This window comes from Stenella coeruleoalba (assembly GCF_951394435.1).
Source record: "Stenella coeruleoalba genome assembly, chromosome: 10".
NCBI lineage: Eukaryota > Metazoa > Chordata > Mammalia > Artiodactyla > Delphinidae > Stenella > Stenella coeruleoalba.
In genome coordinates, this window is record NC_137156.1 from 4534128 (window position 1) to 4561456 (window position 27329).

The following is a 27329-nucleotide window of genomic DNA, read 5'->3' on the forward strand; positions in this document are numbered from 1 at the left end:
GAGCTGGGCCAGTATGGCTCTTCCCAAGTGTCCCCCAGGACCTGTAGCAGCCACAGAAGATGAGGAAACCCACATCTATGTTTATCAGCCTTGGGTACCAAGTCCTCTTTTGCGGCAAGGTGTCTGGAAATGACACCTCCCAAATTAAAAGCAGCAAATGAAAGGCCATTCTCCTATGGGTGAGAACAACGTATTTGACGGCAGAGCCCTCCTGCGCAGATGTCATGCTCACCTCATAGGGAAACCCGATTTCCCTCACACCCGAGAGCAGCTTCCTCTGTGAAGAAGCTGGGGGAAGCCCCATCTCCGGCAGTAAGTTGAGGGCTGTGGGTGGTACCTGTGGGACAGACCAGCCACCTGGGGTGTCCTAGGGTCAGGGGACCGTGGCATCTGATCGCTGTGATTCAAACTTGCAGCCAACACCGGCTCTCGCCCCTTGAAGGGATCAGCTTGGTCCACTTCTGCCCAACTCAGTTTCACTTTATCTGACCTCCAAAAAGTCCTTAATGACAAAGTCAAAATCAGGTCACATGCGCCTGAATAAGCCATAAGGAGAGTCACACAGGACAATGCATCAGACTCTAAGAATGCGAAGCGACGCTGGCCACATTTCCTTCCGAGCAGAGGGTGAACCGCAATGGCCTGGCTGCAGAGCGGAAGGACTTTGATAAAATATCCTAGGAAAAAAATTGTTTTAAACAGCCTGGAAGGAAAGGGAGGGGGAAAACCTCCTTTCCTCAAAGCCTAATAATTCTTCAGTAAACGGAGCATAAAACAAACAAAAGAAGCAATGACATCAAAAAATAATAATATGAATGGAAAACATCACACGCCACGTAGTCATTTAAAAATACTTTAAAAAATTACACGCAGAAAGCAATTTCTCTGTTTATTTTCCTAGATTAATAGGGATATAAATACTGGGCAATTAAAGAAAAGTAAACAGTCAGAGAAACAAAGATGCAACTTCAAAGGGAAAACTTAGGGCCTGCAGGATTCAACAGCTAGTGGCCTTGAGCAGAGTGGGGCCTTTCTGCCAAACTTAAAGACAGGAAGTTGATTAAAAAAAAAAAAGAATGTCAACATTGAGATGCAGATTTTGAAAAATGGGAACAGGAAAAAGTCAAAACTGGACAGGAGCTGGAGGGGAAACAGCCCAGCCCACAGATGTGCTTCTGCCAGAGACCCTGTGTTCCTCCCTGTTTCCCTCTGGTTGTTACCATTTATGGCCAAGTCTCCAAGGTGGTGTTACTTCTCCTAAGAGCTTTTTAAGAGATGCTGAGTAACTTACTGAATAGACCCAAGAGTCTGTGAGTGTAAGAGGCTCTTTCCATCCTCAGGCAAAATCGGAGGGGCAGCTTAGCTCGAGTTTGGGGAGGAGCCTCTTTGGAGAGTTCCGATGGGCGGGGGGGACCGTCCTCCAGCTCTGCAGCTATTTTGGTAAAGACTACAACGCAGAGGACACACTGCAAAAGCAGCCGCCAGTGTGAGGTCCTGGGCCGGGCTGCAGACTCAGGCCGGCAGAAGGGGCAGCGCGGGTCCAAAGCAGCTTTTTTCTTAGAGGCCGAGGAAAGCGAAGGAGAGAGCCCCCTTCCCAGCTCCAGCTCTTCTCGCTGGAGCACCTGGCAGAGCCCGGCAGGTACCGGGCTCCCGTCACCCAGGAGCCCCAGGCTGGCAGCGCCCTCAGCGTCACTGGTGAGAGCAGTCGGAAGGCACAAAGCAGGGGCGTGCTGGTCAAGCATACAGGTGGGGAGTGGCGGCGGGGGCACCCTCCAAACCTCAACCCTATGCAACAGTTCAGGGAAAAGGGTAATTGAAAGAAAAGGGCCACCCACCCAGGAACTCTGTGCCATCTGGCTTAGCGTGCGTTCCTTCTCTGGGATGCCTTGTGAAGTGACAGCCCAGGCTCCTGATCTAGTATTTCATTCTGGGGTCCTAGAGTAGCCAGGTGGGCATCCCTGGAAGTACTCTGGGGTCTCCCGGGAAACAAGCGCTATAGAATTCGCGCATGCGTCTGGGTGCGGCCGGGGTGATTCCTGCGCAGTGGGCAATGGGCAAACCTGTGTCTGCTGGCCTCCTTGTGAGGGATCCAAGAAGGCCGAGTTGTGCCTCCGTGCCTTTTTGAAATTCTACGCCCGTTTCCCCTGCGGTGTCTCTCCGCTTCCGGAACAGAAGGAAGTAGTAACCAGGCCGGGAGGTAATGGCCAGGAGGAAAATGAAAAAGACCCTTAGCCCAGAAAGCGCTGCTTCCAAGCACAACTTAACAGTGGGAGATTCACACAGGCTGTCTGGGGACCTAGAGTGAGGTCAGTGGGCTCCCTTATTTGAAGCCTGGCATCTCCCCTCTGGCCAGGTGGGAACTGCGCCAGCCCCGGGGACAAATCCAGACGAGAATGATCAGGGTTCCCTCTGCCTGTTCACCGTTAGAATCCTTTCCCGTAGCTGGGAACTTTCTTATTCGGAGGGCTTCTCTGTACGTTTCAGTGCTCAATTTCATGCTTCCCGTACTGAATTAAAAATAGCCCTTTAAACAGTTAAACTCTACTTGCATAATTAATAAATCAAAACTTTGTAAATTTAACAAATTACTTTTATTGCAGGCATATATCCATGGGTCAGAAATTTTTTAATAGAATTCTCTTAAGCATGGAAACAAATACAGCGGATTTCCTTAAATGCTTTAAACTCTTTAAAGGCAGAGGCAAGGCAAGCACAAATTAGCGCGGTGATTGTTCCATTTACTATGACCCTTTCCTTAAACTAGTGTCAAAATATCGGTACTATGCACTTAACTTTATTTCTTTATCATCTTTACATTGATGTTTATTCTTCCCTGTATTCTTATTTTTCTTGGAGTTATAAAAATACTTAGTGCAGTATTTTCCTAGCTGTCTAGTATGTTCCAGACAAAAGATGAATACTATCACTCAGACCAGCCAGGACGCAGGTTTTGAGTTACCAATCAGTTGATCCTAGGCCTGGCGGCACCGGGTCAGCAAGTTGAGGTCTCTGTACTTAAACTTGACCTATACATCCTGAAGATCTTTTCAGCCCCTTGCTTTCACAGGGTTCCCTGTATCCTGCTGCTCTTTCATCAGTTGATGAGTGTTTTGCTGGGTCATTGTGATGCCATCCTGGCATAATTATGCATTAACCCAGCCTGTCAGCATTGCTGGAAACGTACACCTACCACCCTAATGTCAGAAATACAGTGAGAGGGGTCATTTAGAGGAGATGAAGAAAATTGCCAATGGCTCTCGGTTTACTTGAAGCAGTGGTTGAACAGCAAGTATCAAGTGTCCAATTATGTCTGAGGTTTTAGAGCTGGGAGCCAAAATAATGAGCTAGGAGTGTGTAAACACTGCCTGCTCTCATAGTCTCAGCGGTGCTGGCTTCCTGGGGGAGCGGACCTTCAGAATTCTGGAAAGCGGTGACAGAGAGAAGACCATGGTTCCCTTCCTGCAAAACTCATCATTTCCTTACATCTCACCCATTCCAGAAGCTATAGAGCTCGGCTCAAACGCTCAAATACACTCATGGAAAAGGCAAATTATGAAGGAAGTGGGTCAGTTGTAATTTACAATAGGAAGTTACAGGGACTATAGCTCTCCTCTCATCTCGAGGAGGAAACTACTATTCAGCTCCATCCGATTGCTGTGTGGGATTGTGGGACCTGGGACATCTAACCTTCTGTTATATTTTTTCAGAAGAAAAGTTCCTAATCTAGAAGGACAACCTCCTAATTTATGAATACAGCAATTAGCCTAAGTGTTTTTTTTTTTAACATCTTTACTGGAGTATAACTGCTTTACAATGGTGTGTTAGTTTCTGCTGTATAACAAAATGAATCAGCTATACATATACATACATCCCTATATCTCCTCCCTCTTGTATCTCCCTCCCACCCTCCCTATCCCACCCCTCTAGGTGGTCACAAAGCACCGAGTTGGTATCCCTGTGCTATGCAGCTGCTTCCCACTAGCTATCTATTTTACATTTGGTAGTGTATATATGTCCATGCTACTCTCTCACTTCGTCCCAGCTTACCCTGCCCCCTCCCCGTGTCCTCAGGTCCACTCTCTATGTCTGCGTCTATATTCCTGTCCTGCCCCTAGGTTCTTCAGAACCGTTTTTTTTTTGTTTTTTTTTAGATTCCATATATATGTGTTAGCATACAGTATTTGTTTTTCTCTTTCTGACTTACTTCACTCTGTATGACAGACTCTAGGTCCATCCACCTCACTACAAATAACTGAATTTCGTTTCTTTTCATGGCTGAGTAATATTCCATTGTATATATGTGCCACATCTTCTTTATCCATTCATCTGTCGATGGACACTTATAGCCTAAGTGCTTTTAAACATTATGCAGGCCAAAAACCACATCTGAAAGCTAGGAGCAAATCAAGCTCTAGCCATTTAGGGCCTCTGCTGTAGAGAGGGGAGACTTTAGTCTGGTTATGCCTTTTTTTTTTGCTACCTAGACCCGAATGGCTTCCCTTCCTGGACTCAGAGTATCTCTAAAAAACCATCTCACAGTTCAGTTTTAACAGCACTATCCTCTGTATCAAAGTGACGTCACCACATGGATCCCCAAGAATGCCAAATATGTAAAAGTTAGGTAACCAGTTACTCAATTTGGAATATTCTTGCTGGCCTAAGAATCAAGTATTCAAGTATGTCCAGTCCGTGCTATTTCCATCATCATCCAAACACCTGGAACTGCTAGTTAGATTTTGACCCAGATCTGTTGAAATGCTTCTTGCCACCTACAAACTTCACTAAAATGTGTATTTCTAAAAAAACGCTAGAAAGCAGGAGGCCTAGAATATAAACTACTCTAAAGATGAAACTATTTCTTTGCATTTGTCTTTGAAACCACAACAATTAGTACCATATACATAGTCAATATTCATTATAAAGTAGAGGAATAAGTTTAAGTGTTAAGTTTAGAGTTTCCTGAGAAATGATCAGTGACACAGGAATTGAGTGCAAATTTATTTAAGAAATGATTCTGGGAAGAACCAGAAGAGAGTGAAAAAGTGAGGCAGGGAAGAAAAGGAAGCCAATCCAGGTAACCACTGTGGGCAACTGAAGCCTGGTCCTTCTGGGGACCCCTGGGAGACCCGTGAAACATGCCTTATGGTGGTCAGGTCTGAAGGGAGAAGAAATTGGGGCATTGGTCTAGCAACTTCTATCTGTCATGGTTGTTCCTGGGTACATTGACTCCCCAGCACTACTGGCTTGACAGTGTATAGAACAAGCTCACTCCCACACCCAGAGAAAGCCCTCAGGCAGTCATAGGTATCTGCAGGCAGGCTTTGGAGAGAATAAATCCCCTTTGTGCATTGGAACTTCTCATATACACAAAAGCATTCATGAAGAGGACGCTGACAAAAGAGAGACAAAGACAACCCACAAAAAGTGGCCACTGCAGATGGAATGGGCAAGCTTCTGGTCTCCACATCATGAAAAACTGTCTTGCTGTAAAACATCTGGGTACAATGTGACACAAATCTTTTTAAATGCATAGGTAAGCTTGCATGAAAGAACAGGAGGTTTCCAAGAGCCAGAGCTAAAAGAAAGCACAAAAGCAGAGTGGAAAGCCAGCACCGAAGCTATGTCTGTCCTCAGAACAGGTGTTTGACTCCGTGGGCCAGAATGTCGCTTCAATGGCTCTGTGAGAGCCTGGCAACCATGCCCTGTGCTGTGCAAGATGGAAATCAATCCCATCATGAAACAAGGACCGTCAAAGAGTTATAGCCACAATTAAAAGTGGACCAAAAAAAAAAAAAAACCAAAAAACACATTCTTCAGCAAAATGAAAGACAAAGAAACTTATCTGACTCTGCTTGGCCTCTGGAGAAAGTAACTCTTCCCTGAGAAGCAGTAACTCCAGACCTGATATCACCACTGGTTTGAGGCTCAAACCTCTATATACAAAAATGTATATTCCCTTCATGATCCAGGAACTCTCAAGCCTAGAAATGAAATTAAAGTGGGTCTTGATTGGGAATACCTGGGACACATTGACAGAGGAAAATGCAAACTTCCTCTGGAGGAATACATACTCTCAATTCAGGTTTCATATGATTTCTGAAGATTGAGCTCAAGATCCAAAATTTAAAAGCACAAGGAAATAAGCCACCATGAGGGAACGTCAGCAGAAAAACAAAAAGCAAAATTATAGCCCTATATGTATTAGATTTGGAAAATATAAGATACCGAATATAAAACTGAGAACATGTCATTTGTTTAAAGAAATAAAAGAGGGAATCTAAAACATAAGCCAGGAAAAATACAATGTAAAAAAACACATCTGAAAGATTTGAGAAAGAATCAGAGAAGCCCTTAAAATAAAATATTTAATTGTTGAAATAAAAAAGTCATGGCTAGGTTAAAACACAGATTTTAAAATAGCTTAGAGAGAACGAATGAACTGGATGAAAGGTCTGGAGATATGACTCAAAATGCGTCATGGAGAAATCGAGAGATATGAGCTACAGCTATAAAACAAAACAGAGATAATAGGGAAAAGGCAATTTCTGAAGAAAAGTACTGGGATTTCCTGGAATTAATGAAAGACATGAATCTTCAAATTCAGTAAACACAACAATTCCCATGTGGGATTCATAAAAAGAATTCCACAACTAGACCCATCGGAGTAAAACCACAAATTAACAAAGGAAAAAAAAATAACTGGTATAAATATATAGCAAGAGAAATCATGTAGCAAAAAATTATATTTAGACTGATAGCAGATTTTAATATAGCAACAGCAATATACTCAGAGAAAAGAGAAAACAGCAATTGACTTCAACTTCTCTATTTAACTAATTACCACTCAAAAATAAGAGGAAATTAAAGACTTTTTTTGACAAACAAAATCTAGAGTTTGCCACCAAAAGACTCACAGTAATGGAACTTTCTAAGGCAGGGGTCCCCAAGCCCCCAGGCCGTGGACCACTACTGGTCTATAACCTCTTAGGAACCGGCCCACAAAGCAGGAGGTGAGTGGCGGGTGAGCAAGCGAAGCTTCATCTGCTGCTCCCCATCACTAGCATTACCGCCTGAACCATCACCCCCCCACCCCCATTCCCCCCACCCCCGCATCCTGTCTGTGGAAAAATTGTCTTCCACAAAACCGGTCCCTGGTGCCAAAAAGGTTGGGGGCCACTGTTCTAAGGGATACTTCAGAAAGAAATAAAATGTTCCCAGAAATAAGTTCTGAAATGCAAGATGGAATGGGAGAAAAGAATTAATCCATTAAAAGAAACAATGAATGATAATAATATCTGATTTGAAACAGGAATGTATTTGTTTCCTATTGTTGCATAATGAATTACCCTAAAATTTAGCAGTTTAAAACAACAACCATTATTATCCCACAGTTTTTAATGGCTGAATAACTTACATATATGTAACTATAATAAAATGTTTATCCATTCATCCATCAATGGACATTTAGGTTGTTTCCGTGTCTTGACTATTGTAAATAATACTGCTGTGAACATGGGGGGTGCAGATATCTTTCCGAGTTAATGTTTGTGTTTCCTTTGGATCTATTCCCAGAAGTGGAATTGCTAAATCATATGGTAATTCTATTTTTAATTTTTTGAGGATCTACCAGATTGAATTTTAAAAATAAGCTCTCTGCTCTTTAAAGAAATGTACCTAAAATACAAATCTACAGTGAACATCACACTTAATGGTGAAACATTGGAAACATTCGCTTTAAAACCAAGAACCAGACAAGAGCACCCACCATGACCAGTTATATTGAGCATGACACTGAAGGCCCTCACCAGCACAGTAAATAAAATGTTTAAGGATTTGAAAAGAGGATACAAAATATTATTATATGCATACAATATGACTGTCAACATAGAAAAACCTAATTAAAATTTATTGGAATTAATGGGAGTTGAACTAACAATTTATTTTGAAATCAGTGTATTATATTATTCCAAAAGATAGCTAGCATACGTAGCTTTGGTTAATTCACTTTCACAGATGTAGAATATATCATTATTTGCATAGACTAAAATTATATACATTCTCCTTTTTTTAAATCTTTTTTTTAAACTTATTTATTTTAGTTATTTATTTTTGGATCTGTTGGGTCTTCGTTGCTGAGCATGGGCTTTCTCTAGCTGAGGCGAGCAGGGGCTACTCTTTGTTGTGGTGCACGGGCTCCTCATTGCGGTGGCTTCTCTTGTTGTGGAGCATGGGCTCTAGGTGCATGGGCTTCAGTAGTTGCAGCACGCAGGCTCAGCAGTTGTGGCTCGTGGGCTCTAGAGCCAGGCTCGGTAGTTGTGGCGCACAGGCTTAATTGCTCTGCGGCATTTCGGATCTTCCCGGAGCAGGGATTGAACCCGTGCCCCCTGCATTAGCAGGCAGATTCTTAACCACTGCACCACCAGGGAAGCCCCTATACGTTCTCCTTTTAATAAATATTTAGGTTGCCTCCAATTTTTCACAATTACAAACGGTTGTGAACATCTATTATTTATGTCTCCTTATGTCAGAAAATGCTTCCCAACCCAGGACTTTTCTTTCCATTTCTCTGAGGCTTAATTAAGCCTAGGCAAAGGTATGTAGAAGAATTTCTCTAGTTTAACCAGTTTTGTCTAGTAATGTTTCCATACAATAACAGTTTTTAAATGCTATGTTCTGAAAACACATGAACAGATGGCAAAAAAAAAAAAAAAAAAGGCTGAACGATATCCAAATGGTTCCAATGATGGCGTGAAGGAGATGGGTGAGGTGTTGAGTCAGGTCTGCTTGAAACTTTGCAGTGATCAGCTCACATGCTGCACTGAACTTGTGTGCAGGTCATTGGGGCAGGTAGTCTGTGGTTATTCAGTAAGTGCGTGACTCATTTATTACTCTGAAGTCAGGTTTCCATCTTATTTTTCATGTCAGTTTGCAATCTTCCAACAGAATTATTTTTATATTTTTAGCAAAAGTATTTTTAATCCTCTAAACAGGAGGAAACTAATAGGATTGTGTTGATTCAGGAAGCAGAGAAATGAGTCCTTTTCTTAATTAGTAATTTATTTTGCTGGCAGAGGATCCAAACTAAAGGCAGCTGGTTCTTTTCTCCTCCAGTATCGACCAGTGAGTGCTTGTAGACCTATGTCATTCCTGTCACGGGATTCTGTTCCTGGGTGGTCCATGCCACACAATGAGAAACATCCTTCTCCTTCCCATCAGGGAGAGCTCTACTGCAAAGCTGGGACATCCAGCAGATTCATTCTGGTTCCATCTCCTAATGTGAGACATGCAAGAATAAGTGGTGAACCAGTTCTGGGAATTCGGAATCCTGCTTCCCGGATTTCAGTACAAGACATCCTGGTGGAAACTCTCATTGGGTACCGACATTGCGGTGGTAGTAGTTGAAGGAGTGAATAACAACACCGTTACTAAGATTGTGTTTAACCTGCAAAGGGGCCAGGCCAGGTAGTGTGGAGTGAGAGCATGGGAGATACGCCTTGCATGCAGAAGACAGTTTGACGCTATGTTGACTATAAAATGAGAGATTTAGAGTGTACGTGTATCTTTTATTGAGTTTGTGTTTGGGCCACGTAGTATCGTAATTAGGTGATGGAAGTGTTATGCTCCAGGTGAAAGCAGCAGCCTCTTCTGGTTTGTCTTTGTATCCCCAAGGCCTAGTGTTCTTCCTGCCATGTGTCGGGTGCTCAGTAAAATGAATGAGAGGCTAAGTTGCAGTTCCCATTCTCCAGCCACTAAGATGCACTGTCACCTGTAAGACAGGTTCAAGTCTGCTCGTACGCTCATGTTAAGATGTTTTGTGGCGCCGTGACACCCCCTTGGTAACACACAATAAAACTGTGCATTTAGTGTTTATTGTCCATCTACACTTGAGATGCAAAAGCTCAAGCTTAATAGCTTCAAATGGGTCGTTATTTTCCTTGAGACATTTGGCGAGGTGTTTTGGATGGACCCTCATCCTCATTGCCATGTCTCTCCTTTTGGTCTCTAATGCGTATACTATCGCACAAAAACCATCTCCCCCTAAGCTCGTGGAAGCCAAACACAGGTTACTCCCAGGGAGTGGAATTCAGAGGCCAAAAGAGGATGCAGGTTCACACCCCTTCTCCATCAATACTGAGTTCCAACGAAGCCGATTTCCTTTGCAGTTAGAAGCAGACAAGGTGAGGGATCCAGAATTTTGAACTTGGCCGCCCAAACCTACCTTCACACTCAAAAACGCATGCACCAGGCTTACCAGGTAGCCTGCGGGCTGTAGGAATTCTTGCCCTCTGTACAGCTACAAACAGGAGCTGTTCCACTGTGATGGTGTTCATGCATTTTGGTCGTGTTGGGTATCAGGGACCATGTTCAAGCATTTTCAAACACCCACTCTACACGTTCAAGTTGAAGAAACAGAAAGCCAGATCGTATACCCAACTTTGGCCAGGTGAGTCAGTTCCCAATGAAATTCTGACCAAAGAGACTGGAATGGGGGCAGAGCTACTATTATTTGAAATATAATAGCCCATCGGGGAGCTTTGCGGTGCTATTCTATAGTAATAAGATTTGACAGGTGGAGAAAAAAGGAGAGATCAGGAAATAACAGAACAACTAGCTAGAATACATTTACCACCTTGTTAGTCATTTCTTTCTCTTCAGTGGCAGGGAAGGAGGATGAGGGAACGGGGGAAGAAACACAGCACAACGTATCCAGGACAAAAAAGAGGATATGAATTTTCTGTTGCCATGGTAATGGATTTCCAGCAATGGCTTCTCACCGAAGACTTCCCCCCCCCATCCATATTTTTTAGGGATCCATAATGACCCTTGAATGTTATCCTAGGAATCACACAAGAAAATTAACCCCCCCCCCATGAAAATACTGCCATGTAAGAAAGGAAACTTTCAGATCCGTGCACAACCAGGTCTGTACCGTAAACAGTACAAGCTTGCAGTACAAGCTCACCCAACCTAAAAGAAGAAGTCAAAAGCAAGGTCTGTTTGTTTTGTTTTATTTGCAAAAGAATTCTGAAAGATAGTAGAGGTACATCTGCTAATATTTGGCCTGGGACTAGATTTTCAACCACACTCAGAAACTCCATCCTAAGTGCCAAGGCAGATACCCTGGTTATGATGATGATGAATTAATATGTACTGACACCTTTCCAAAGAGCCTTCCAAGTGTGGGGAAAATCAATCACTGGCTTCAAAACTCAGGCTTCCCAAGTGATCCCTGGCACCCATCACAGATGGACGTGAAAGCCCAGCTCCCCTCCTGGTGTCATCAAACTGCCCAACCTTCTCTCCTTTTCATCTATTTGTCCAACCAGCTGAGATTCGTGGGCGTGTCCAGTACTAGATGCTGGTTATGTAAGGATGGATAAATAAGACCGAATTCCTAACCTCCACAGCTTATACCCTAGTGCCATCTACCTATGCGAGATACAAACCAGCAAGAGTTCCCGATGATAAAGGTATGATGAAGACGTACAGAGCGAGCCATGCATGAGAGACCTTAGGAAGGACAGGTCAGGAAACTCCAGGGCATCCTGGGGAGGAGAGTGGTTGAGCCGGATTGTGAAGATACAAAAGGCAGGAGAGAGACGAACAAGGTTTTCCTATAGGAGATCCAGCCCTCTCTCATTTACTGGAAATTGTCCAAATTTTCATGCTGCAGATAGAGGTAAACAGTTGCAAAAGGTAGAGAATAAAGCGAGAGCCATTTATCCTGCAACTCTGAGTTAGCACCTGCGCTGGAGATACATGAGGTCAGACTCAGTGAGAAGGGGAGAGTAATCAAAAATATAAGAGGATATAACAGAATGATATTCAAGGGAAAAGTCCCACCCTCTTGGGCCTGACCTTGGTTGAGGAGGCAGGACAGTATCATATAAGATAGTGTGTATGTAGTATGAATACTAGGTAGTCTATGCTAAGTAACTGGCATAGATCTAAGTTCGTAGGGGCAGAGAGAAAGAAGCTAGGGGAACAAGGCAACATTTCCCAGAGAGGCCAGGATTTGGACAGAAAGGAGAGAACTGATCGCAGGCAACGAAAGCACAGGTCAGATCCTGTCACGCCCTTCCTCTAGAACCATCGATGGCTCCCCAGGCACCGTTTCTGGCTCACTCTCTATGCTTCCCTGGGACGAGGACAGCCCTATCTATAATACTTCTAAAAACTAAGTTGGCTTTTTCTCACCCTCAGCCCCTCTTATATGAGCCAGTTTCTTAAGATAAATCTCTCAATAGACAGATATTATATATATTATATTTCTATATATGTACATGATAAATACCCTCTATGTGTTATATCTGTGTCTATGTCTAGCTAGCTAGCTAGATATCATCTCTATATATCCTATTGCTTCTGCTTCTCTGAAAAACTGTAATATATCGGGTTTTATTAAAGAGCAAGAAGCTATCCAGTGCTATTTTATTAACCAACCAGAAGCAGATCAGCTTTGCTCACATTCTGTTTGCCCAAGTTTTTCTTCTCTCCATAAACCATTAGAGTCGATTTCACCAGTGCATCCGAGCGATGTGCTGACAGTAAGCCCCTCCCCTGTCTCTGTTGTCCTTCTCTACCCTCCCCAAGCCATGCCTCTATTGGAAACGTGCCATAAAACATGCTGTGGAATATCGAACTCCCCTGGAGCAGCCTGTTTTCTGCCAACAGCACACGGAGGAAGCGATATCAGCTCCTAAAGTCATGGGTTAAGGGATGGGTGGGTTAAGGGATGTTAGAAGAAAGTCAGTGCTCTGGATCTCAGGATGTAGCCCACCTAAGTGCTGGAGGGGAGCACAGAGAAAGAGGGAAGGAGTGGGAGGGAGAAAGAGAGAAAGAAGGAGAAAGAGAGAGAGGCTACCTTCACGCAGCAGGAAGGTCGTGGACAGCCTTGGATGGACTTGGACGTGAATGTGGGGAAGGCTAGTGGAGGGGAGGCCGGAGGGGTGTCAGCTCTTTTTCAGGATGACGCTGCTGTCGGAATTCCACCCTCCCCACCACGGGAGCAGGAAAGCCAATTCTTCACCCACTTTGCAACAATATTTAAAACCTAAGCCATAGAACTCCAAGCACATGTGCGCACACGTGAACAAGTGTGAGTAACACTAGTCAAATCTGAAAGAGCCCTGTGGGTTGTACCAACATTGGTCTCTTTGTTTTGATACTGTACTATGCGTAAGATGTCACCGTGGCGGGGAAGCTGGGTGAAGGGTACCTGAAACTTCTATCTTTTTGCAACTTCCGGTGAGAATATAATGATTTCAAAATACAAAAATTTTGTAAAAGCCTCAAGCAGAGCTATGAAGTTGGAAAATGAGACTCGCAGCATGAGAGACAGCCCCCCGTCCTCTGTCCTTCAAACCATGAAACCAGCAGCACAGAGGATGGACACAGGGCACAGAGCAACAACCACGGACTCGAGGACCTAGGGATGCGTGGCTCGCCCGAGACACACCGGCTCCTGGCCCCACCAGGCCCTCGGCCCCGCCATCCTCGGGGAGGAACTGCACTTCCAGAGGCTGAGTTTTGTCTTCTTCTCCCTGATTCCAGCTGAGAGCCCAACGCTGGCCAGAAATACCCCAGGCCAGCTCATCCTCTCCTGGACAACTGCCCAGGGCCAGCCCTGCCAGGGAGAGCACAGGCAACGAACAGAACTCAAGGCCCAAGAATGGCTCTGAAGCTGAGATGTGTAAAGAACCTGCACATGCTAAACCTTACCCGTTTATCCAAGTCTATACTACTCCATGAAGGCGCATGAAACAGTTCCAGGACGCATCTGACTGCCCTTAGCAGGAATGCAGATGCCGCTGGCTGCTTCCCCAGCCTCTCTCCCCACCCACCGAGGGATTTCCTGTCAGCCGTTTGGAGGAGTCTGCCTTCCAGGCACACCTGTCCCTGGTGTGTGTGGACAGCAGGGCAGGTCGCGGCGCATCGGCCTCGCCCACTGTAACTGCGGGCCTCTCTTAGGCAGAAGTCACACATGAGGACAGAACAGACAGAAAGGGGGTATAGCTTAGAGGCAAAGGAAAACATATTTTCCATGAACAGGTCATATATTTTCCTATGAAGCTTTGCCTCTTTCCTCAGTCCATTCACTGCTATACATTGAAGTGTCTGGAAGAAACATTTATCTCTGCGCTCGAAGCCCAGGAACGCCAGCTCTCAGTAACTTTCCCATTTTATTCTTTCAGAGAATCCACATTCGGATAATCCAACGTATATGTGCTCAAAATTACCTGAGGCAAGTGTCCAAGGAAAAATCCCCCCACCCTTGCCCCCAATCAATTCTTACACTGTATAAGGAGAACTCCTTTAAAAATGCAACCCACTGTCTTGAAGTTTGGTAGGTGATTCTGAGGCATTTGTCTGGCAATTGAGAAAGCAATTCTTTAAAGCAATGGTTCTCCACCAGGCGAGTTTGTCCCCCAGGGGATATTTGGCAATGTCTGTAACCTATTTGGGCTGGAATTGGGGTTGGGATGTTACTGGTTTCTGGTGGGTAGAGGTGTTGCTGCACGGGACAGCCACCCCCCAAAAAAGATTTCTGACCCAAAATGTCAATAGTGACAAGGTTGAGAAATCTGGCTTTAAAGTTCTGCACAAGTTGATTACAGATAACCTCTATTATTCATTCAACAAACCACTACTTGGAACCTAGTATAATCTTAAGATATTATGCTGGGCCCTGAAGCAGGGGAGCCTGCCTTGAAGCATCTAGTAGAGGTTTACAGGAAAATATAATGCAGTGTAAAGCAGCGGTCCCCAGTGTTTTTGGCACCAGGGACTGGTTTCGTGGAAGACGGTTTTTCCACAGACAGGGGGTGGGGGGTTTGGGGGTGTAGGGGTGGTGCACGCGGTAATGGGAGCCATGGGGAGCACCAGATGAAGCTTCGCTTACTTGCCCGCCGCTCACCTCGTGCCGTGTGGCCCCGGATCTTAACAGACCTTGGACGCTATCGGTCTAGAGCCCATGGGTTGGGGACCCCTGGTATAGAGCATGCCAAGCGCCAGAGTGAAAATACAAGTCAAAAGAGGAAAGGCTATAAGTGTGCGAGGCTGGGATTGGGGGGATGGGAGGAACGGATGTCATTTTCCCCAAGACAACTGCAAAGTGCATACTCACTCCCAAATATAAAATTCACTCTTAAATATAAAATTTGCTCTCAAATATAAAATTGAAATAACTGCTAGAAAAGAGCACCAAAGCCCTAAGCACTTTTTACGCAATCTATCTTTCTGTTTTTATACTCACATCCTCAGAGAGCAGCAATCTGCTGCTTCCTTTTTAACTTTGTTTCTTATTAAGATTATTTTCCTAACAAGAATATTTTTCCAGTGCCAGGGAGATGTTTTATTTCCTTCTCCTGCCCTTAGTTTATTCTCTCCATCTACACATTTAAAATATTGATAAGCACAGTGTAATTTTGCACCTGCTAATTAGCTAAGCGACACACGGTTAGCCTCTTTTACCTTTCCGCAGATCGCAACTTCAATTTGCCACAATTTTGAGGATGCTCGTTCCCAAACGTCTGTTCGTTGGTCTCTTTTTCGATCCCGAGGGCCAAATGTGTGGCAGAAACAATTGTCTCCTTACCCCCTGGTCCCATTTTCCAAGACGAAACCCTGGGATGACACGAAGATGCCAGTGAAGAACTAAACTAAGCATAAGAGAAAATGGCTTTTATCCCCCCAGAAAATTAGTGACCAGATCATAGGGGGGTTCATCAAACGAAAGTGCACCTAGATTGATTCACAAGGCTGAATAGCCTAGTGCTCATTTCCACGGCAGATATCACAGACAGTTATATGCCCTCCAGGTCAGCGATGTGGGTGATTAAACGGTCTGGAACGCTCCCATCGACAATGTGAGCTCATAGCTAAGCCGAAATTGAAGCCAGTTATGAAACAGAACCACCAGATGCCATATGTCTGCATGCAAATGCCATATGTCTGCATGCAAATGTTCCAGGCGATCTTACTAATCAGAAACTTAGCATACGTCTTCAAGGCTCTACTTGTGAGTGCCTCTGTGCAGTACTGGGTGGCAACGTCTTATTTATTTGTTTTTAAGTCTGGGTTTGAACCTTGACTCTGCCACGTTCTAGTTCTTGAACCTAGGTAAGTCAGCACCACCTCTCTGAGTCTTTATTTTCCCACCTGTGAAATAAGGACAGTCACGCCTATCTCTCAAGATTGTCATTCATTCTACCAGTCTAGGTCCGGTCAGGAATTCAGAGACCCTGTCAGTCATCTCCACGGAGAAAATTTAATACAGAGTGTTGGTTAAGCAGTTGTTAGAGAACCAGAAAAGCAGAAGGAAGCAGTGAGGAAGCAGCTGCTCCCAGAGGGCTATGAGCAGAGGACAGAGGTTAGGGTTGCTAGAACCTGGAAGCTTGAAAGAAGGGCCTGAGGTGCTGAGACGCTGCCAGCTGGGGAAGGGGTGATGGCCTCCGAGGTACCGTCATCACAGAAGCTTGGAGCCAGTAGAGCTGAGCCTCAGCTGATGCCAAGACGGTGCAAAACTCCAATAATAAAAAAATAAGGCAAAATAAATAAAGTGTAGTATAAAATAAAAAAAAAAAAAGAGAGAGAGAGAGAGAGGGAGAGCTGGACACTGGAACCAACAGCCACTGCCAGGGTGACAGGCCATCGCTGGGCGACACGCTCAAGCATCAGCAAGCAGGTAAGAAGAAGCAAGTCCTTCGCCCGCTCAGCCCCAGTCTGACCTCCGGCACATCTCTGGCAGGTGGCAAAGGAGAAACGTGGTGGTTGAAGAGCGCCCCCAGCTTCACACAGCAGAGCCCTGGAGGGTGGATTTGAAGCTGAGGTAGCTTCATACGTAGCCCATTCATCCGCTCGTGTGTGCATTTATGGAGTGTCCGACTGCAGGGCTCTGTGCTAGGCACTGGGGAGTCTGAAGAATTAAGTCGATAGCTTGTAAAGTGCACAGTTCAGTGACTCACATAACACAGACTCTCAGTTAAAATCAGTCGTCCTCTCTGGGGCCCAGTGGGAAACATGAAGGAAAAGGACATGGAAAGCAAAACAATACAAACAAAACAAACACTGGCTCTTGCCTCTAGGAGCTCTGTGTTTAGGTTAATTGTTGTGGGACAAGTCAAAGAGCAAAGTACAAAGTCATACGTGCTTGTATACTTTAAAAAGTATTTCGAAAAAAAAAAAAAAATTGGGGCTTCCCTGGTGGCGCAGTGGTTGAGAGTCCGCCTGCCGATGCAGGGGACACGGGTTCGTGCCCCAGTCCAGGAAGATGCCACGTGCCGCGGAGCAGCTGGGCCCGTGAGCCATGGCCGCTGAGCCTGCGCGTCCGGAGCCTCTGCTCCGCAACGGGAGAGGCCACAGCAGTGAGAGGCCCGCGTACCGCAAAAAAAAAAAAAAAAAAAAAAGTATTTCGGATACAGGAAGGAAGGAAGGAATAAAACAGGTATTGAGGACATGGGGAGGGGGAAGGGAAAGCTGGGACGAAGTGAGAGAGTGGCATGGACGTATCTATACTACCAAACGTAAAATAGATAGCTAGTGGGAAGCAGCCGCATAGCACAGGGAGATCAGCTCGGTGCTCTGTGACCACCTAGAGGGGTGGGATAGGGAGGGTGGGAGGGAGACGCAAGAGGGAGGGGATATGGGGATATATGTATACGTATAGCTGATTCTCTTTGTTATAAAGCAGAAGCTAACACACCATTGTAAAGCAATTATACTCCAATAAAGATGTTAAAATAAATAATAATAATTAAAAAAAGAATTGCTGTACATTTTGAATACGAGCTTGCAGCATGTGCAGTGTCCTCACACCTAATCTGCTGTCTTCTTCTTGGCAGACGCATTACAAGATTTTGGCTTGTCTGTTGACCAGTGTCTCAAACAAGTAAAACCAAATATCAACATCAGATTTGGAATCATTCTGAGTAAGTAAAAATTATTGACATAATATAAAACATTACACAACCTCTTCGCGGCCCAGACGCCCAGCTGCCCGTGTTTACTGTGGCGGCTGTGGCGACACCACTGCTCCCATCACTCTCGGGAATTAACTCTAGCGCCACTTTCGTTTCCATTTCTCTCTCTGGGTAATATCCAGATAGAGCAGAACTCTCACTTGATGCTGTGCTTTTGGACCAAAAAGACCCTAGGCACTCATTTGGGTATTACAAGCACCTGGAATCAGTATATGCAGCAAAATAAAGAAAATATTTTGAGCCTAAATGTTGGTGTCTGCTTGAGAGACCTTTTTTGCTTAGTTATCTCAGCCCCACACAAGCCACAACCAGCAGCATGGTTTATCTTTGCATTATTTCATTCCCCAAATAGCTCTTATAAGTTCTTAAACCTTGACACAGGCAAAGACATGGAATATCTTCTCCCTGCACCCCAATCCATGAGCCAGAATGCTTTCTGATTGTTTATTTTTACGTGGTCGTGTCATTACCGTTGGTCATTACATTGCTATAGCTGCTAGTGTATCTCCTTTCTAACACAGATTCATCAAAACCAGGGCAGAAGGAGTTAATAAACTGAGCATGTGGGATCGCTCCAGAGAAACGGAGGGAACATTCCGGAGGCCAAGAACTCTCATGCATCTTCATATGTCCAGACCCTGCACAGCCTCTGGGCTCTATACCAGCAGCTCCATGGATGCTTTAGGGAGAGACAGAGAGGAAAGAGGAATAGAAGGAGGAGTGAGTGAAACATAAAAGGGAGGGATGGAGAAAAAGGCAGAAAGTCGGGAGCCAGCTCTGCAGAGCAGCTGGAAGCTTCCTGTGTGACAACGGGACAATGTCTGCCTGCCATCAGCGGTGAGGGTAGGCAGGCTGGACCACAGCCCACTGCTCTCAGGGGAGGCACCTGGGACTACGTAGCTGAGAAGCTGTGGAAGCCAGGCCCCCGGCCGCCACATTCAGGGGCCATGGCATCAGGCCAGGGGAGCAGGTCAGCTACCTGCTCCAAGCAGATGAAGTTCGTGAAAGGGCCGCATTTCATCCCCAGGGCTGTCCCAGTAGCGTTGCCCCAGTGCTGTTTTACCAAAAAAGAAAACTGTTCCCCATACAGTGCAGATTTCTGGAAAAGAAAGGTCCTTTGGCTCATGCTTTTATGAGTTTTGAACACTGTGATGGACAGCAAACCCCACACTAACAGGAAAGCTGGTCTTCCCTTTCCCTTCAGGGGAGGACATCGAGGAGCTGTTTCTGGACATTGCTCTCTTCAGTAAAGGCCTGTCCATTCTGAACTTCTCCTACCCCATCTGTGAAGTGGATCAACCCAAGTTTTCTTTCTGCGGAAGAAGGAAAGGAGGTAGGTGTCTGGCTGGCTGATGGCTGGCTGAGGCCCAGAGGGAGGTGGACAGGAGCTCACGGTGGAGGTCAGGACACCCAGGTCGGCGTCTGGGTCTCCCCCCTCACCTGTGGACGAGCTTAACCTCACGTATCATCACGTGTTGTGTAAAAACGACCACACGGCCCATCCCACAGGGCCTGCCTTACGGGGGAGTGTGAACAGCAAATGAAACGTGCCTATCGGGTGTTTACAAAGAGAAACTTGTTACTGTCAGTGGTGGCACCTTGTGAAAAATGACTAGCGACAGAAAGAACCAGTAGCTTCCCCAAATCCACTGAGATTCAGTGTTTCCAGGCTCCTCGTCAGCGATCCCTTTAGTGGCAGGGTCTCCTCGATATACGCTGGCGGGATAAAATGAAGCTTTCCAAATGTCACTGTTGAACTGTGGTCATTCCCTTTGAGCCAATGTCCAATAGGGACATTAGGTATCTTGATTCAAAATATACTGAATAGAAGTGTGAAACCCGCTGTATTATCTCCTCTTTCTCCAATTCACCAACCCCCAACCCTCTGCTAGTCGTACCCCACTCTGGCCTGTCCCCCGCCACGTCCTCCTTTGTCCTCACCACCGTCTTCACTGAGGCCCTGAGATGCCTCTGTGTATTTAACTAAAACTTGGGTCTGACCTGTGACTGACCTTCCCCGGAAGCTGCTCTCGTCCCCCTTCCCAGGGCCTCCTTCCCGTCCCCGTCGGCCAAGGGGGAGCAGCCCCTTAATCCCACAGCCCACAAACACCTGCTTCTCTATTTCCACATTCACGCAAACTAGAGAGAAATCAGCCAGTTATGCTTTCTGAACAAACAATCGAGAAGAATTGGGGTCCCCTTCCCATCCTAAGGGATGCAGACAAGGGAGGTTTGTGCAGGAAAATGGGGGAATTTAGGGCGTGCTGGCTGGAAGGAGCAGGCTGGACTTGGCTGTGATGTGCAGGCGACAAGCCTCAGCTCAGTCCTCCCTCGCGACCCTCCGCTCTGCTCCCCGAAGTGTGGGACTCATAACTCAGTTCTAGCACCTGCCATGCTGGCCTCCAATCGCTCACTCTCATTTGTCATCCCCCCGTAGACTTCCTGTGGATGGGGTGCTACCAGCTCCACCTTCTTATTCCCAGGATATTGAATGCACTGATACATAGGGAGTGCTAAGAACAGCACATAGACAGTGAAACAGCTAATGCAATAGTAAGCACTGGTAGCACACACTGTTCTAAGAGCTTTTCATCCAGTGAGTCATTTGCTTCCTACCCCACCCTCAAGAGTTAGTATTATTAATACTCTACAGATGCAGAAAACAAGGCACAGAGCTTTAGGACCTTGTGCCGTCACAGAGCTGGTGAGGGACCCATGGCTTCAACCTGGACAGGCTGGCTCCAGAGCCGTAATCTTGGCTTCTAAGGAATGAATGAGCAAAAGAACAAACAATGAAATGTATGAATGTGCTTTTGACCAGGAGTTTATTTAAAATTTATTATTTAAGAACTCTTTCTGGCCAGTGATCTGTCTTTGTTTCGAATCAGGACATTTTAAAATTCTTAACTAACCTACCAAAGAATGATTAGTCAGTTTTCCTTTTTCAACTTACTGGAAATATTTCTGATTAATCGGGTGCATTGATGTATTCCCCTAGCACGGTGAACTCTTCATGAGTTGGCCCCTATTTAACTTTTTCTACCTGCCCTCGGCCATGCCTGTACCAAACTCCTCACCCTACAGTCAGTCTCCTTCCCATTTCCTTCCTTCCTTCCTTCCTTCCTTCCTTCCTTCCTTCCTCCCTTCCTTCCTTCCTTCCTTCCTCCCTCCCTGCCACCCTCCCTCCCTTCCTTCCTTCCTTCCTTCCTTCCTTCCTTCCTTCCACACTAAGTCCCTACTCCATGCCAAGCACTTTGGGGAGCCTGAAGATGAACCAAAAATAGTTTCTGCCTTCAAAGCCATTCATGACGGTCTGAAGGGATTGGAGAGTCACAAGACAACTCTTCCAAGTTGCATTAAAGAGGTATAAAATGCCAAGGAAACTGGATGGGTAGAGGTCGTTCCCAATGGATTCAACCTGTTGGAGCAGGGCAATCTGGGAAATTTAATACAGAATTACTTTCCTGATTGCCTTAGGTTCTTTGAAAGCCAGTTAGAGGCTATATATAATATAGCATAAAATGCTGCTGGTCTGCCAGCATTCCTGAGTTTACAGAATGTTTTGGAGGACCTCAAAGCGTCTTGAACTGATAACTAAATAATAAGACCCCTGAGAAAGATTGACGTCTTCATAAGCTGATACCTCTAGCCAGCGTCTACTGTCCTATCTCCTGTCTTTGGCTTATCTTTCCAGTGTTCTTCCCAAATAAGTATTCTTGAACCCAAATGTCTGGTATGCATTCTTCCAAGCATACTGGCATAGTGGTATGCTTGGAAGTACCGCCAGCTTAGTAAGAAAGGACACATACTGGGCTGTCCTTCACTCCTCCTTCCTTCTACTCCCTGGATAAAGTCTCCCCATCTCCCTCCTGGATGACAGAAATGGCTTCTAATTGGTTCCCCTCCCTCCCTACTGCCACCAGCATGGTTTTCTCAGATACCGCTCTGATCACGTCTCCCCTCTTCCCAAAAGACTCCAAGAGTCCCCATCTCTACAGAACAAAGTCTAAGTTCTTTAGTGACCAAGGTTCATCACACATTGGACTCTAGCCTGTTTCTAGACACATGCTGCCCCACGAGGACGCACCCTTAGCGCCAGCTTTACCATAAGTCATTTGCCACTGTCCGACCACACCCTGTGTTTTCACTCACATGACGTTGCTCTGATGGTCCCCTTGGCCTCGAATATCTGTTCCCCCTTTGTCTTCTGCCCAGACCTAACTCAAGGATCACCTCCTCTGGGAAACCTTCCTCCAGCCCCCAGCCTGGTGAAATGCTCCCTCTGGATCCTCCTGGAGTATCACATTCTCACTTATCTCAGTTGAAGTTATACTATATAGTGTGTGTGCGTGTGAGTCTTCCTTGAAGGAAGACACTTCAAACTGTGATCTCCCTGAAGGAAGGGGGAATCTTTCTTGCTCCTTTCTATCTCTGCAGACCTGACAAAGAGAGCCTGGCACCGAATAATAAATAATTGAATTTGCATATGATGGACTAAATGCAAGTTTACCAGCCCACTTCAGAAGTGACCATCTGATGATGTTTATGCATGCCACAGGCAAAAAGCACATCAAACCCTAGTAAATATCTTGGTCCTCCAAGTTTAAAAACACTGAACTAGTTTTTCCTCCGTGAATGGTTTTAATAAGTTTAACAAAACGGAAGAGATATTATTCCCCCAAACGGAGGTCGTCCAATTCAGTTCAGCAGCTTGAAAGGGTGGTGTTTATCTTATCTGAACACTGGGCAGCCCTGCAGCCATTTATTGGCTTTCTTGCTGTGGGGTTAATAATTGCACCGGGGGGCTGAGAAGCCAAACTTGCGGAATCGCCAGGAAATTTGATCAGAAAAGCGATACACAAATGCGGCATAAACAAATGCTTATGTAAATTACATAAGCCAAGAAAGAGTAAAATCTTACATTCAGAGTTATTAAATTTTTTTAACCCACCCACAAGCCTACTGCAGGAATGATTCTATTGAAAAGAAGTGATTAGAAAAGGGGACAAAACGGCACCAATGAGCAGTGAGGTCAATTCCAGCTCAAACACCAGTGATGGCTGGTGATGTATTAAGGAGAAAGCTGAGTGCCTCCGGGGTTGCAGGTCCTTCTCAGCAGAGCGGTGACAAGACTTGTGTCCCCACCACAGGCCACACAGTACGTACTGTATCAGCCACAGTTGAGTTATGTTTCCACGGCATTACGAGGCATTCCTCTGCACCCAGCCGGCTGCTCCCCAAGCCAGACAACACTGCAGAATGGGTCAGGCTTAATAAGACTGTGTGAATAAAATGTTGCCTTTTCTTCTGCATCCTCCTCAGCTAGCTCTAAGGCAAAAGCACATGGGATTCGAAGAGCCAATGATGCTCTTTTGACCTTCCCATTTAGGGTGCGATGGATAATTTGGGGGAAACAGCCTATAGGTCCAATTATAGGGAATTGGCGGAATTCAGCCAATTTTTCAGCCAAACAAAGGTACAATCTGCTGTGCTTTTAAGTGATGCTGTAGGAGATTATGAAGGTACATAAAAAGATACTCATAAAAATATTGTTAAGTGACAGAGAAGCTGCCATAAAGAGTACCTACTATTGGATTTTGTTTTTATTAAAATGTATGCAAGTGTATACACCAAAACACTCTGCAACAGTATACACTTGGGTGTTAATCATGATTACCTCTAAACGGTGGCACTGCAGAACCTTATTTTCATCTTTTTGGAAATCTCTTTCGTTAGTATAATAAATTTACAAGGTTGCTCTTTTAAATATTAGTTGATCTTTGTAGGAAAGACTAGAGAGGATGAATTCTCTCCCCTCCGGATAGTAAATAAGAGTTTTCAAAAAAGAATCATAATCTACTTAACACTCAATGATACTTGGAGTTACACAGAATCTGAATCAAAGTGTTGGATCATCTCGTATCCATTCTGTACTCTTTCCCTGTGTTCCCACAGCCCCCTTTACTGGCTGTGGGTTCATTTAGCAGGAATCAAACTCGGCCCCTGTTTTACTTCCTACTCTACTTCCTGCTCCTTTCTCTCCTCCTGGCATCAGGTCATATAGATCCATTTGCTTTGCTTGGTCTTGATGCTTTCAGACTGGCTCCATCAATGTTTACGACTGAATTGGGATTAAATTGAATGTCCCTAGAGACCACACCTAATTACTAACTCTGAGGAGGGAAGCTGCAGTAAACTTTTTTTTTTTAACATCTTTATTGGAGTATAATTGCCTTACAATGGTGTGTTAGTTTCTGCTTTATAACAAAGTGAATCAGCTATACATATACATATATCCCCATATCTCTTCCTTCTTGCGTCTCCCTCCCTCCCACGCTCCCTATCCCACCCCTCTAGGTGGTCACAGAGCACCGAGCTGATCTCCCTGTGCTATGCGGCTGCTTCCCACTAGCTATCTATTTAACATTTGGTAGTGTATATATGTCCATGCCACTCTCTCGCTTTGTCCCAGCTTCCCCTTCCCCCTCCCCATATCCTCAAGTCCATTCTCTAGTAGGTCTGTGTCTCAAGTTATAAGACTAATGCCGGTAGAATCTCCATGTGGTTAGATAGCGTGTGCCTGCGTGTGTGCACATGTGCATGTGTGTGCACACGTACGCACAGGATACATAAGATCATAAACTAGGAGACCTTCAGGGTAAGGGCTCTTCTTTGACACTTGACGGCTATCATTGACATGGAGGAAACATGATGAGAGGACTTGACGTCATACATGTGTCAGAATCGCAGAGAAGACAGCAGTCCCGTGAGAACTGCTGACGCAGGTGCACCCATCCCTGACCATGTGCAACAACCGCTTTCCAGAAGGAGCAAAAATCTATTATGAGATACACACAGCAGATATTGACATACCTCACTTCGTGCAATATATAGGCTACAGGCAAACATTAGTTGTGGACTTAATTTTAAATGCATCGGGAAAGCTTGGAATTAAAGTAAGTATGATAGTGACACGTTTTGCAAGCTGATGAGTCAAGAAATAATTGCTCCCTAGTTTATCCTTTGTGTAAATCCAAGCTTACCTACGTTCAGTGTTTGTCCAAAGTGGGGAATACATCATAATTAGATGAATTTCAATAGACGGCAGAGAAGATCCCCTGAGAACAGTTTTTCAGGTCTGACTTGACATTGCCCGCAAGGCAGATACTATTCCTGACGGCAGCTAAGGGACGCTCCTGCACATCTCACTGATTTCACACCTATGAATAGATGAAGGTGAAATCTTAGTGGGCGCTCATGCCAGCCACCTGTCTTCTCTCCCTCTTGAAAAACCTGGGCATTTCTTGTCTGTCCTGGTTCACACTGAAAACGTGAGCCCGGACATCACCCGAGACCATCAATTGCAAAGGCTTCTCAATCTGACAGTAACTATAGAGTTCAGTCCTAACGGCTCTGTCCAGATCAGCAATTCACGTTTCATCAGCTAGAGCTCCATTGCCCTTGCTGTCTCTGTTTCTAAGTGCTCTTTTTCTCGGGTCTAAGAAATGGAAGAAGCTTGGAAATTGCCTCGATTTGGAAAAATTCCCACAAACGCCTTCTGCAAAATGCCTCATACCTTGCACCTATAGGAGAAAACAGGACAAAACACCTTCCAGGCAAGTGCTACCTTGAAGAAGCTCCACCGTTTATCCATGCCAGTGGCCCAAAAGCCTCTACCAAGCACACCGCAGCCTGACCTCGGGCCTCAATTTTCAAATGTTCTGCATTCCCGGCACACGTTACTAATAAATGCAGGCCCCAGGAACTCAGTCACTGATTTCTGCTCTAGAAGAAGGGGAATAAGTGGCTTCACCTGAGGCCTCAGTTTAAGAATCCATCTTCTCTGGGGTAGCATCGCCTGCCTGTTTGCTCATCTTCGATTTCTGGGCCGTTGTAGACCTCTTGCTTCTCCAAGTTGCTTTGCTTCAGGCTTTCTGCTCTGCTGGTCCTTGGGATTTTTCCTCAGTCTCTCCCCATCCCAGCTTCTGGGCCTGTCCTTCACCCACCACTGGTCAGAGCCCAGATGACAGTGTGGCCTACGTGGGAACTCATGTGTCCTGGTTCCGTTTCCTCTGGATGAGTCAACAGACCCCCGGAGGGGGTGATGCTTCTCCGCCACCTGGGAATCACACAGGTTCTCTGCCGTCATCATCCTCACTGTCATGTTAGAGCTGCAGGCAGCATGCCGCCAAAGCCAATATTACTTTGTAAGGATTTTCTGCTGCCTGCCTCACCCCTGGAGAGCGGGCAGCTTAGCCCGGTCCAGTGGTTCTCAAACTCGAACCTGCCTCAGCATCACTTGGAGGATTTCTTCAACCCCAACTTGCTGGACCCACCCCCAGTGTCCCCTTCAGCACCTCCGGGGAGGAGCCTGAGAATTTTCCAAGTCCCCAGATGAGGTTGATGATGCTGGTCTAGGGACCACACCTTGGGAACCACTAGCCTGGTTACGAATAAGCACAGGGTTGGAAGCCACACTTACATAGTGACGAACCGTTACTGTCCCTTATGGTTACATGACTTCAGGCAAAATTACCCTGAGCCTTGGTTTCTGCATCTGACAACAGGGAGGTACAAGTGGCTTCACGGGATTGTTGTAAGGATAAAATCGGACAATATATACAAAGCCCTTAGAACAGAGTCTGGCGTACAGGACGCCCTCAGCGAGTGATGAACGGCAGCGACGTGCTGCAGCTGATGCGGGATTTCTCAAGCAAGGGCTCTGAGCCCCTGAAGTCGTCATTCTCAGCGTGGAAGTCTGCATTTGAACAAGGCCTGGAGAGGCAGCAGAGCCTTGGAGGCTTAGAAGTTTAGGACCTTCTTCCTCAGAGGTAGCAGGAGCCTGACTTTGGTCCAAGCTGTGTATTCTCTGGTGGCTGACGAAGCAGAGCCTACGCAGCCCCCTTTCGCCTGAGGACAGAGTCCTGTCTGCATTTCTCATGGAATTGGAAATTTGACTCACCAGCAGTTTAGCCTTCAGCCTTTCTTCTCTTCATGTTTTATTCTTTGTCTGCATACTTCAGGTAGCTGTGGATTTCCTGCTTGTGATAACCAGGCAGCAGCTGCTGCTGCAAGTTCATGGAGAATCAGCAAAAACGGTGGTTTATTATTGCATTGGCAGAAAATGCCCACCCTTGAACTGCCCAAAACAAAACAAACAATAGAAACAATGGTCACCCTAGAGAGGGTGCCCGCAATGACCAAGCAAAAAAAAAAAAAAAATGACTTTTTTTACTGAGAGAAGAAAGAAAGAAAGAAAGAAAGAAAGAAAGAAAGAAAGAAAGAAAGAAAGAAAGAGAAAGAAAGAAAGAAAGTGAGAAAAAAGAAAGAAAACATATTGCCTGTTAA

The 27329-nt window shown here is 45.4% G+C and overlaps 1 protein-coding gene and 1 long non-coding RNA gene across 3 annotated transcripts in view; one reads left to right on the top strand and one right to left on the bottom strand.

Annotated features, from left to right (window-relative positions):
- The window catches only part of LY86 (lymphocyte antigen 86), a 50176-nt gene that overhangs the window by 7357 nt on the left and 15490 nt on the right, over window positions 1-27329 (top strand). Inside the window, exons 2-3 of the mRNA XM_079935484.1 lie at window positions 17844-17930; window positions 19186-19314. Coding sequence (XP_079791610.1) covers window positions 17844-17930; window positions 19186-19314 — 216 coding nt within the window. The remainder of the gene's footprint in view (window positions 1-17843; window positions 17931-19185; window positions 19315-27329) is intronic.
- LOC307193479 overlaps window positions 15503-27329 on the bottom strand; it is a 264881-nt gene continuing 253054 nt past the window's right edge. For both annotated transcript variants that reach the window (XR_013830334.1, XR_013830335.1), the window contains one exon: window positions 15503-15627. This is a non-coding gene — a long non-coding RNA (uncharacterized lncRNA). The remainder of the gene's footprint in view (window positions 15628-27329) is intronic.